Here is a 13,556-nt window from a genome sequence, read left to right as displayed (position 1 = left end):
CCCATAATTGTTTGAGAGCTTTCTTAACTGAATCTCTTAATGCTGAAAATGAAAGGTTATTAAGAGCCTCTGTGATTCACCAGCCAAATAGAGTCTCTCTCTCCTTTCACGTTCACTTTGGCTCTTAAATGGCTCTGAAAGATTTCCACACAGTGCAGGTCACCACTAAATTACACCTTATTGATAAGCTGCCAAGCTCACACCTGCCATCACTTTTCACATTTAGCATTGCATAACTGTTTGGTGAAATAATTGCAAAGATTTATTGATTATATCTATATAAAAACATCTTCCTTCTCCTCTGTTATCTTGTTTCCATGCCTTTGGCTTTTACACACTAGAAAAATCAGTTTTATAAAGAGGTCTGTATGTGTTTAAGTTGGTGTGACAAAGTTGCATTATGCATTGGCTCTGAAACATAGATTTTATTCAAACAAACAATTAAAAATAGTGATATCTGCTGAAGTACAATTAAAAGCAGATTCGCATACATCCGCAAAACATTCTTTCCAATGACACATCAACAGCCTTGAAAAACATAGTCAATTAGAGCTATCATCGTTGTTAAACGACAAATATAGTCGCTTTTATTTTCTTATATACAGTTTAGATATGATGAAGAATACGTGAAAGACGGAAAAAAAATAAATATGAAGGAATAAAAAAAGAATAAGTCAAAAGGAAACGGTGCGCGGTGAGAAATTAACACGACGTGAAAGTTTTCCAGAAGAAGTTCTTGCATCCGGCTTTGCGCTCGCGAGGTGCCAGCATCGGACCGGCGGCGCGCTCGAGCTCCAGACGCACTTCATCTTTCTCCACAGCGCGAGACAGATCCTCGGGCTCCAGCGCCTCGTTTTCTGCTTGCACGAGGTCTGAGAGCAAGTCTGCAAGTGTGTATCTGGCGAGTTCCTGAAGAAATCGAGAGAGAGAGAGAGAAACAAAACTTTAGTATGTTTGCACTTGTTGTCAAAGGTGCGCTCGATAATGAGAACGCTCTCAGAAAAAAGATTCAACGCTGTCACTGGGTTGGTACCCTAGGGTACGAAAGCTAGAAGTTACATCTGTGTACCTTATTTGCCCCTAAATGTTACATATTAATACCTTAAAGGTACATATTAGGGCCTTTTGAAAGCGTACCGCCCCAGTGACTGTGTTGCACTATTTTTTTCAAGTGAAGAAAGAAAATGTTTGCACAAAGCGAATAACTGTCTAAAAATGTAGGCACTGATTTAGTTTTACATCTATTTTTGAAACGTTTTCTTAAATAGAGCATAAGTTTGCAACTTTTATATTTTTGCTCCATAGAAATCTTTTAATTTCAGTCGGACTGACAACCGACATTCGTTATCTGACTTTATTTCCGTTTTATATGTAGACAAAAATGTATAGTCTTAAATGTTTAACGCTTATGTTATATATCTTAGATATAATTTATTTTTTTCTGCCATGGGACATTGCCATTTTTTGCCTTTTCGGATTCCATGATCACCAGTTTATGTTTGCGTGAGATTATATTAATCATAATCAACATTATGCAAGTTCAAACGACGTTTCTATATGTTCTCCATGAGTTGTAGAACTAAGTCTCAAGATGTAGACGCTAACGTCGATTTCAGCACCATGGACAGTGATTTTAGTTTGTTTGCTACCGATTTAGAACTCAATCTAAAGTCATTTATAACATATATAAAAGTACCAAAACTAGTATTTTGTGTATGCATTCGTTTACCTGTTTTCCAGCCGGGTTGAGGAGAGATCTCTGCAGAAGTTGGCGGAGTTTGGCGTCTGTCGGTGCTGCTGAGACGCTGCTGACGGCAAGCGCGAGGGACAGGAGCGCCAGTGCGCACTGGATACGCGTGGAGAGCATCTTTGAAAGTATTGATTTGGTGGGAAATTAAAAGAAGAAAGATGCGTCGGGTAGCGCTGCGCTAGTTGTAAGTTGCCTCTTCTGTCTCTTTGCTCCTTCTGTTGCAGCTCATTCCTCCAAAGTTGCCTTTTAAACGATCCGCCTGACGTCAGGAGGCGAGGGGGGTTTCCTTCGCGTGAGCTCGAGTGATGCTGACTGAGTGACAAAGATGACACCGATTAGGGGCGTGAATCCTACTGGAGGTGAAAGGGATTAATGATCGATTTAACCTGCAATCGTCACTCCAACCCTGCACACACATACTGTATTTTTGTCTCTGTGTGTGTTTGTCAGAGTTTGCCTACATTGACCAAGTCTATACCCGCAACAAGGATACTAAAATCTGAAATCACTAACAAAACTCAATAAAAAATACCTAATAATAGTTTTTGAACAGTTTAGTGGAAGGGAAATAGGCTATACCATTACCAAAGTAAAGGGTTTAGCACACATCATCTCTTAAAACACTGCATCTAGTCCTCACTAATATGTTTGTGGCTCAGAGTATGAATGAAAGAGAGAGAGGATAATTTCTCAATATATTCTGCGGGTTATGAAAAAAGGCCGTCAGAATATAAAGATAACTATACAGTTATAGTTCCGGTCCTCGAATCTAACAGCAAGTCTGTGGGGATTTTTCAGTGTCATAACACACTCTTGTTATATTGCCTCTTCAAAATCTGTGTATAGACTATAGGCCTATAATCATAAAAGATTCACAGGAAACAAAAAAATAAGAAGTCGAAATTGGTTTAAAATTGTACAGAAATCATATTCCTAGGGCAGATTCCAGTGCTGGTTTCAAGAGGGTTCTCTGGTAACTCGCCCAGGGCAAAGACATTAATTGATGGTGGTTTGGTTTACATGCCTCATGCGTGTGCGCATTGACGTCAAGGTTTCCGAGAAGAGCCTCGTGTCCTACTGCTTTCCCCGGGCCGGGCGGATAGTGGATCTGTTTGCCTATTCCCTCCGTGGGGGTTCTCGGTCACCTCCGTTCTTCTAATCAAGACACAAGCGCCGATTAAGTGATGGTAATGGCCAGTCATGATCCACGCCGTGCGCGCCTTCTGATCCGTGATGTGTTGGAGGAGAACTCGCGCTAATTCCATTGAACCCTTGGGGACGGTGTGACGGTCGCACCCGCTCATGGCCTGCGCACCCGGTGACTTGAGACGCATCCGAAGCAGCATTATTTACGCAGTTACTATTTTTCGCACACCAGCCTGTATTTTTCGATGCTAATTGCGGTCATGTGTGCTTCGAGCGCACGCAGTAGCCTTTGGCGGTTGAGACTACAAACATATTTAGACACATGGCTGATGGCAATGATTTCTATTAGTGCTATAGAGTATGGCAGAGGCCACCGAACTGAGTAGGCCTTCTAAACTTTCATGAATAAGTTTTGAGATTTAGATTCACAACATTCTTGTCAGTACATGCAAAAATTCACAGACACACACATAGTTAAACACAAAGGTCATGAAAAGTATTTCGATTTTTTTTTTTAGATCAAACCAAGTGCCATTTATTTTAAATAAAGAATGATTTCACAAAAAGTTAGGTTTTAAATGATAAAACAATAGATATTGGCCAAAAGTGAGAAAAAAGCATTTGTTGCAGATTATAAAATATGCTGCAAAACAGCAAAAAAGTGAAGTCACTTCTGAGAAAAGCTTACTTTTTTTGCAGATGCCACTTGGTTTTATATTTTGCTACTAATTCGATAAAATTCATACATTAATGTGCATTTTAAGCATTCAAATAAGTTTAAGTACTTCAACACTTACGAATACAGACTCTTACCAAGCGCTCTCCATTGGTTTAACAAACCTGCAGTGTTTCACTTGCTCACCAATGGATCCTCTGCAGTTTGCAGTGAATGGGTGCCGTCAGAATGAGAGTCCAAACAGCTGAAAAAACATCACAATAATTCACACGTAATCCAGACCACTCCAGTCCATCAATTAACGTCCTGTAAAGTAAAAAGCTGCATGTTTGTAAGAAACAAATCCATCATTAAGACGTTTTTAACTTCAAACCATTGTTTTCAGCATATACAATTCCTCTATCCATAATATTGCTTTTTCTGTTGAAAAGTTGTCTTGTCTGAATCTAGAGAGGAATATGCACAGACCAAGTACTGTTTACAAGCAAAACCAAGCCAAAACAGTTCTAAATAAATATGGATTTTGATGTGAGAACCGAGAAGACAACAGGAGATGGACCTTTTCACTAGAGGACACATTATTATGGATTATGGACTTATAGTTTGGCTAGAAACATTGGTATGAAGTTAAAATGCCTTAAATTATGGATTTGTTTCAAACATGCAGCTTTTATTTCATAAGGCATTAATTGATGGAGTCACATTAAGACGTTTTTAACTTCAAACCATTGTTTTCAGCATATACAATTCCTCTATCCATAATATTGCTTTTTCTGTTGAAAAGTTGTCTTGTCTGAATCTAGAGAGGAATATGCACAGACCAAGTACTGTTTACAAGCTAAACCAAGCCAAAACAGTTCTAAATAAATATGGATTTTGATGTGAGAACCGAGAAGACAACAGGAGATGGACCTTTTCACTAGAGGACACATTATTATGGATTATGGACTTATAGTTTGGCTAGAAACATTGGTATGAAGTTAAAATGCCTTAAATTATGGATTTGTTTCAAACATGCAGCTTTTATTTCATAAGGCATTAATTGATGGAGTCATGTGGATTACTTGTGGATTATTGATGTTTTTATCAGCTGTTTGGACTCTCATTGTTTTTATATTAAATATATTTATTTATAATATAAATTATATGAATATAAATTTGACATGTAAATACATGAAAATATTTTCAAAATATATACTGTATGTGTATTTATATATACATAATAAATATACACAAAACATATTTTATGCAAACAAAAACTTTTTTATTCTGTATGCAATTAATCGCGATTAATCGTTTTACAGCACTAATGTATATATATATATATATATATATTTGATTTGCTTTGATTTGATTTGAATCGCATGCTCTTAAATTCATCTGTCAGGTTTCGGGCTCGTCAGAGACTTGGAGGAATTACTCACCCTGCCTTTTGTCCACCTCGCACGCTCGTCCTCCTCCGCTGGCATTTTCTGTTTCCTCACGTTTGCACACACATACACATATAAAGCGTGGAAATTTGTGTATGAAAGTGTGAAATGACTTGCAGCCACACGCATACACACACACACACACACACACACAAGCTTACAGCAGCATAAGTGAACACAGAACCTGTCATTCTCACAATAAACACATGGAAATTTACCACAAACACACATAAATGCAATTCATTCATCCCTGCAATTAGACTAACAGATTTATTTATTTTTTAAAAGAAATTGTGAACGATGATTTCCTGTGAAAACTGTTGTGATGCTAGGGTGTTGCTATGCAGTATTTAGGCCTATGCCAAATAAATCCATTGCTAAAATCTCTAACACTTGGTCTTTGTGGCTTGGTTACCTCCCTCAATATCCATGCAATGTTTTCTCTGTTTAATCACCCCTGAGGTGAAGATTGTATGTCTATACAAGTATGTTTATGATAGAATAGAATCACATTCAAAAGCTGCAATAAAAGTCATTTATACAGAACAGTAAACTAAGCTTCTGATGAAAAATAAGCTTATGATGTTTACTGAAATCATAGTGAGGTAGATATGTAGGGGCGTGTTAGAACGAGCCGTTTTAGGTAGGCGTGGCTGACTCTTAACTTTTATAAAGAATATCTCTTTGGATTTGAGACTTTAGTGTTTGCAACTTTACAGATCTTCTTTATGCACCAAGAGCTTGTAACACTCCAAAGAGAAAGTAAAAATTGAAATCGCATCATATGACCCCTTTAAGGCCAGTCTGTTCCACTGGATTGGTGTGTTCTGTTTGCGCTTGCTATTGGTTGATGAAATCATAAAATCATTCTTTTTGATTTCTTACTATCCATTCTTATCATCTCTGTCCCCATTGAAAGATTTTTAATAAGCTGCCAGCTAAATTCAAGAAATTACACAAAGATAAGCAAAGTTTAAATGAATCAAGCATGAGAAATGTGAGTGGTTCATACATTTTTCAAACTGGAAACAATCCCATAAGTCTTTTAATTATGTTAAAGGTCAACTTGCAATTTTAGGCCTTTATCTCCCTTTTTTCTCTCACATTTATGCTTAAATATAGACTATGAAATGCCCAATACCAGCATCAACATAATGCCATCCTCCTTTACAACTATACATACAAAATCACGAATACTTACAAATCTGTTGAAATCCTTTAAAAACTGGAACCTTTGTGAGGGTAACTTCACAGGTGAGCGGGTTCAGTGCTCAGACACCCCCGAGCAAAACATTCATTTATTAGTAAATGATAGAAAATCTTTATCTGAGAATGAGCTTTTTAATGGCAGTTTTATTAATAAATGAAATCCAGAGAGCCTAACATAAGTAAAATCAATTGCACTCTTTGTTTAGATTGATTTAATTAAAATCAAAGCTCATTAAGTATGAAATATGATATAATCTATGACACACAGAATGCAAAATTAGGTAAATGCTTCAACTGTTAGATAAATGTAATGGCATTAAACATTTAACTAATGTCATTTATAACAAATGCAATAAAATCCACCTTTGAATTCCATTTGTAAAAACATTAAAGTCTACATACTGTATGTAAAAAGGTTTTCATTTGGGAAAAATACATTGTACATTCCAGTGTCTAAGCATAAAAATGTATGTGCTATAAACCCACACTTTATGTGGGTGATTCTTCAACTAGGGGAACTTTTGTCTCTCACAGGAATGATTTTAAATAAAAAATGCTTTAAAAATAAAGGATAGCTTGTTTTTAATGGCTATTTAAGAGTGTTGACGTGTTCCCCACCCAGATTTAAAAATGTTCTAGCAATAGTAATAGTACATATATTTTTTTAATCAAGAAATATATATATAATATGTGCATATATATATATATATATATATATATATATATATGTGTGTGTGTGTGTGTGTGTGTGTGTGTGTACACAAACATTTAATTTTTCAGACTTTGAAGAATACTTACTTTGCATGAAATCCTATGCAATCACATTGCATTCTATGTCTTTTTCACTGTCTTTCATTCATAAAGTTAATGCTTTCTGTATAATGTACTGCATCCAGTATGTAGAGAACATGATTCAACATTTTCGCAGTTCTATGCATTGTGAAATCATGAGCTTCAGACACCTCCCCTATGATACATTACTCACTGTATTTCTCAGCAGACTCAAGCAAACATACTCACACAGTCTCAAACAAATGGTACTGCTGTGAAGCGTTACACCCCGTGTGTGTGTGTAATAGCAGAATCAATGGTATTTAGTGATGGAGCAGTCGGGCAGAGACCAGAGAAAAGAGCACCTGGCAGTGGAATCATTCAGCATTGACTTTTCTTCAAACTGAATCGCCAGTCAGGAATAGAATGAGGATTCATTGCATTGTTGGTAAATAATTATACATTTATGTAAAGAAAAGAATCGTCTGCAATTGAACCGCTGTGATTCTTTTATGCAGCTTAAATAACATCAAATCTCTTTCTCCTGTGTCAGGAAAATGAAATCGTAACCAGTTTCGGGAGCTATTCATGCATATGCAGAATTCATGCTAATCAGCAGACAACTCCAAACTACTTTGCTTGTTTAACGAATTGCGCAATTATCAGTTTTTCGTCACATGCACTTCTTAATTGCTTAATTTATTTAGTTCCTTTTGAAGTTGTCGCTACAATCAGACACAGTTTGCCATGATGTCACTTCCTACGGTCACCTCTGTGATTTACATATTTATTTGAATGTGAGTCATACTTGCTTACATATTCCATTCTGAGGGTTCTAGAACAATGCGCTGCAAAGGCATGAAATCTCACTGTGACATCATTCTACATTTCTCTTGCAGTCACTAATTTTATCCCTTAAAACTCAATGTTGATAATCGAAATGACATGAAATTACGAAATGTTTTTTTTTTCTGTGTGTGTAATAGCAGAATCAATGGTATTTAGTGATGGAGCAGTCGGGCAGAGACCAGAGAAAAGAGCACCTGGCAGTGGAATCATTCAGCATTGATATTTAAACACAGCCTCGCCGAACCCCGTCTACCCACCCTCACACTGCTAATCAGCTCTTCAACTCAGACGGAGAGAACATACTTTCTCTCAAGTGTGTGTGTGTGTGTATGTGTGTGTGTATGAATGTCTTAGAGCAGGTCAAAATTATCTCCTGCGCATCTCGAGAAAATAAATTGCTTTCAAACTTTTCATCTCCGTTTTTACAACAAAGAATCGTCTGCAATTGAACCGCTGTGATTCTTTTATGCAGCTTAAATAACATCAAATCTCTTTCTCCTGTGTCAGGAAAATGAAATCGTAACCAGTTTCGGGAGCTATTCATGCATATGCAGAATTCATGCTAATCAGCAGACAACTCCAAACTACTTTGCTTGTTTAACGAATTGCGCAATTATCAGTTTTTCGTCACATGCACTTCTTAATTGCTTAATTTATTTAGTTCCTTTTGAAGTTGTCGCTACAATCAGACACAGTTTGCCATGATGTCACTTCCTACGGTCACCTCTGTGATTTACATATTTATTTGAATGTGAGTCATACTTGCTTACATATTCCATTCTGAGGGTTCTAGAACAATGCGCTGCAAAGGCATGAAATCTCACTGTGACATCATTCTACATTTCTCTTGCAGTCACTAATTTTATCCCTTAAAACTCATTGTTGATAATCGAAATGACATGAAATTACGAAAAAAAAAATTTTTCTGTGAAAATAATTTCTTCATGCCTTACAATGGCTTGAATATTAAATCTACATCCTTACCACATTTAGTATAGACCTTGTGCGTCAGAGAAACAAGTGCGCAGCCATCTTTAGAATTTCATCTTTTGAGGTTAATCTATAGCAGTGGTGCCCAATCCTGCTCCTGGAGGGCCAAGGTCCTGCAGAGTGTAGCTCCAACACACTTGCCTGTAAGTTTCTAGTGAGTCTGAAAACCTTGATGAGTTGGTTCAAGTGTGTTTATTTAGGGTTGGAACTAAACTTTGAGGACAGTGGCCTTCCAGGAACAGGTTTGGACACCCCTGATCTATAGCATCACTGTTGAAGAGCAATTAGCTGGTGAAGTGGATTTACTTTTTAAAGGGGTCATATGATGTTGCTAAAAAGAACATTATTTTGTGTATTTGGTGTAATGAAATGTGTTTATGTGGTTTAAGGTTAAAAAAAACACATTATTTTCCACATGACCAGCACAGATCAGCTCTAGGCATGACGAAGCAGATATCGTCATGCCTAGCCTTCTTTCTTTGCGTGAACATTTGGGCGGCGTTATGCAAATCTTCCCAGATAGTGACGTAGGCATGTGGGGGCGTGTTAGAACGAGCCGTTTTAGGTAGGTGTGGCTGACTCTTAACTTTTATAAAGAATATCTCTTTGGATTTGAGACTTTAGTCTTTGCAACTTTACAGATCTTCTTTATGCACCAAGAGCTTGTAACACTCCAAAGAGAAAGGAAAAATTGAAATCGCATCATATGACCCCTTTAAAAGTTAAAAGTTACCATGAGAATTGTAATGTTTGAAGCAGATGTCATAACAAATGTCAGTTAGAACGGGAAGATTTTAAAACTAGTGGTTAATTCATAAAATTCGTATGACCTTACCTTCACTCTGTGGAATACAAACGGAAGACAAGAAGTGTGGAAAAGGGGCGGGGATACATAAGGCCTATACCACGAATATGCAAATTTGTTACTGCCTCCACCAATCACACCAGCTCGGACTACCTGCTCCACTTTCACTTAACTTATGTAGTAAAAGCTACACAGTGGCAAATGGCAATATTGGATTAATTCAGCCATATATGCATGTTTGAAGCATTAAGTGATTCTGAAGAAGAAGAGGAAGAGCGAATTATGCGGCGTCATTTACTAGTCAATGTATCAGAATGATAATGCATTTTGTATATCACCCTCAACAACATTGCACGCGTAATTTATATCATTAGCCTTTGGCCTGTTATGAAACAGCTATAATAATGTGTTGCTTACACAAACCATGTTCCTGTTCACCATCTTAGACAGCTACCTTCTCAAAATCAACACAGAAATGCTTCGCTAATGATAAAGCCTCAGCCACAGGTTGACGGGATTGGTTACAGGTTTGTGACAGTAGGAAACAGGAACTGGTTCAAACCGCCTTTTTTTGTATTCTGCAGAGCAAATGACAATGGTGTTGACTGATGAATTTGCACATGGTTTGCCTTTAAGCACCACTTGGGGTCTTAAACAGGCACGCCAAAGAAGTTTATTTATATCCAGGGGTTCCATTCCCTAACACTTTTCAAAACGGCACGACCACCACAGATACAGGAAATCAATTCTATATCTCAATACATTCACATCTTAGCCTTTCTTTGGCTCTCAGTGCAGCCACCAGCTGACCTATCAGTCTGTGTTAATGCATCTGTCTGCCTGTAGTATACACACGTCTGACCTTTATGGAAATGAGAGATGTAATACACACCTTATTCAGACTGTATTTGCAATGGTTTGCAGGCATATCACAGAAAATACAGTATCTGCTGCATGAAGGTCAGGTGGTCTCCCTCCCTCACTCACTCTTCCTATATCTCCCTTTCTAAAACAGCCAAACTAGCTTTCCCATAGGACAGCATGATGATTTAACAACAGAATATTTTAGCAGGGATATATCATTAAGTCTGCTTCAAGCATCTGTGATTTAATGAGTTTAATTTGTTGGTGTGAAGATGACGAAAAGATCCCAGACACATTATTCCACAGCCTCAGAGCACCAACATAAAGTCATACTACATATGACAAATAATAGCCTTTACTGAGATATTTAAAATTGAAAAGATTACACAAAGCAGTATTAAATGCATAGTTTACACACACACACACAAAATTGCTGAATATTTACTCGCCCTCAGGCCATCTAAGACATAGATTAATTTGTTTCTTCATCAGAATAGATTTGGAGAAATTTAGCATCAAATCACTTGCTTATCCTATGCAGTAAATGGGTGCCGTCAGAATGAAAGTCCAAACGTGCTAATAAAAACAAGAATCCACAAGAGATCAACATGATTCCAATCCATTTATTAACATCTTGTTAGTGGAAAAAGTGGAAAAGCTGCATATTTGTAAGAAACAAATCCATCATTAAGGTGTTTTAATTTTAAACTGCCACTTCTGGCCAAATTACGAGTCCAATAATCCATAACAGTGAAGAAACAAGCTCATCTACATCTGGAATGGCCTCAGGATGAGTATTTGTTATGCAAATTTTCATTTTTGGGTGAACTATTCCTGAAAATATAGAAAACTGCATGTAAAATAGTTCTAAATAGTTAAAATAGTTTTATGTATCAATATTTTTTTCTATTTCCATTATGATGCATCATTAATGAGGATTGGTGATTCAAAAACAAAGCATTCATTCATAATGTTAATCTTCATAAATGCGCCCACCGGCATGATAATATTTATTTTAAAAAATGCATCAGAGAAGTATCAAAATCAGTGTGTGAGAAAACAACAGTTGCCATCACTTAATCATGAGCTCATCACTTGGCTACAGGAGAGCAGCAAAGTATCTGAGAAAGACATCTGTCAAAAAACTTGTGCATACACAAATTAATTAGAAATAGAAAAAAAAACACATTACATCTGGTTAATTTCTTTCTTTCTTTCTCTGTCAAAAAATATCTTACTCGCCCTCAAATGACCCATTTTTTCTATACAGAAACACCGCAACAAAATAAAGGAGTGTTGTTTAATGATGGAGGAAAACATATTGCCGTAGCCTACAGCTGAACAGTTGAGAGTACAGTCTGGCTTCGGTTTATCCTACAGTAATTTTCTATACGAGTCACTGAGGAGGTAGAACTTTAAGCGAGTTTAAATGGGGATTTGGAGGCAGAAGTGGACATATTTGTGCTGGCTCATTTCTCTAATGTTCTTTCCCTGCTGATGGTGCAGTGTGCTGGTAATGAAGTTAATTTATTGTCGGTGTAAAATGACTAAGGCGACGCTTTTTACTGCCTTGCGCTGAACACTTTCTTACTAGATACAGGACCTCATTAGAACTTTGCTGCGGTATAAAACTTTCAAATAAGATGCATAATTGAAGTTCTCTTCGGTAATGCCGATAAAACACGCAACAATTAAGATAAAAGCGACGTACCCAGTGTGTCCTGCTCCGACGTAGCGTAACCGCTGCCCTTTGATGAATCTTCAGCGTCACGCCAATAAATCATATTTTATCTGAGTTGAGAATGAGTTCGCAGTCTGTGTTGTCGAATATGATGTCATAAAAGACAGCGTACCGAGCAATAATGACAAAAACTACTTTATTTTTGAGTTGCAGTGCTACACACATATAGACACAACATGACTACAGTTGTCTGATTATGAATCTAATGAATCAAGCATATGAATCTAATGAGCCGGTTCTTTTTAGTGAATCAAAAACATACAACGCAACCTTGTGTAGTCCTATATTTACGAAATGACTCTTATGAGACTTTTTAGCTTAGATTCTTTTTAGTGAAAGAAACCCATACAGTGCGACCAGTGTAAATTGATTCACAAACAAACGACTTTATTATTATTATTATTATTATTATTATTATTATTAGGCTACATGTAAAACATGAAGGGAGACCAGTCCGAATCGAGCCATATTTTAATATAGCCTCCATATATCTATGAATCCATCATTAGATACATAGGCTACTTTATTTATTCAAATTAATTAATTGGAAATCATTTACCAGAAAATAATGATAAAATTGTTGGTCTTTTGAACTATCCCTTTAAATGTTTTGACCTGAGAGAATCTGTGTGTGCACATGCATGAGTTCAGTCGTGTATTCTCAGTATTAGTTGCCAGGGTGTGATGTAATAGACCTCTGACCAAGCCACTGTCTGTCATCAGTTCAGTCAGCTTCCATCAGCATCAGAGCATATGAAACCATACACAACACACACACATGCTAGAGAGATCTTGATAGGTGGCCTAGCAGTGGGAAGAATGTTAAATGGAGTTTAATATGATGAATGGTAGAGAGTGTTTAAGGCCTCAAAGGCTAATGGACCAGCTCAGTGTGTGCAGACAGCATGCTGGTCTTCTCAAAGCACACATAAACACTCAAACGCACACACCACTGTGTTTAGGAAGCCGTGCTGTGTCTCTCTCTCAAATGGATGAGTGATTGTGATTTGTGTTGTTTGAATAATTCTTTGATGATTGCCTGTGTTGTTCACAGCATAATGATTATTTTAAGACCATGCACATGTACGTAATCACACTTACACACATTTATCAAAATATTTATCTAAATGAGAACATAACTTAAACTTATATTATGTTTATAACAGTTATTATTATTATTACCATTATCTATCTATCTATCTATCTATCTATCTTTCCTATTGACTTATTTATTATTAATAATAATAATAATAATAATAATAATAAATATTACTATTATAATCATAAAATATAGTGGTTAATAATAATAATGATTATAATAATAT

At 36.7% G+C, this 13,556-nt stretch overlaps 1 protein-coding gene across 1 annotated transcript; it reads right to left on the bottom strand.

Annotated features, from left to right (window-relative positions):
- Positions 1-416: 416 nt before the first annotated feature.
- sst1.1 (somatostatin 1, tandem duplicate 1) lies at positions 417-12,287 on the bottom strand. The gene is made up of 3 exons (XM_016551977.1): positions 12,202-12,287; positions 1,730-2,062; positions 417-909 (listed from the first exon to the last, which is right to left on the bottom strand). The coding sequence occupies exons 2-3, from the start codon at positions 1,865-1,867 to the stop codon at positions 703-705; spliced, it is 345 nt and encodes a 114-aa protein (XP_016407463.1). The 5' UTR covers positions 1,868-2,062; positions 12,202-12,287; the 3' UTR covers positions 417-702.
- Positions 12,288-13,556: the final 1,269 nt, after the last annotated feature.

This window comes from Sinocyclocheilus rhinocerous, unplaced genomic scaffold (genome assembly GCF_001515625.1).
Source record: "Sinocyclocheilus rhinocerous isolate Xijiao unplaced genomic scaffold, SAMN03320098_v1.1 scaffold2120, whole genome shotgun sequence".
Classification (NCBI taxonomy): domain Eukaryota; kingdom Metazoa; phylum Chordata; class Actinopteri; order Cypriniformes; family Cyprinidae; genus Sinocyclocheilus; species Sinocyclocheilus rhinocerous.
The sequence above is the reverse complement of the archived record's forward strand: the minus strand, read 5'-3'. Positions and strand labels throughout refer to the sequence as shown.

What these genes read in the sequence shown, in the direction of transcription:
- sst1.1 (XM_016551977.1), bottom strand. Translation starts at nt 1,867, where the DNA reads ATGCTCTCCACGCGTATCCAGTGCGCACTGGCGCTCCTGTCCCTCGCG. An exon ending in TCAACCCGGCTGGAAAACAG is followed by an intron (nt 910 to 1,729) that starts GTAAACGAATGC and finishes CGATTTCTTCAG; the next exon opens with GAACTCGCCAGATACACACT.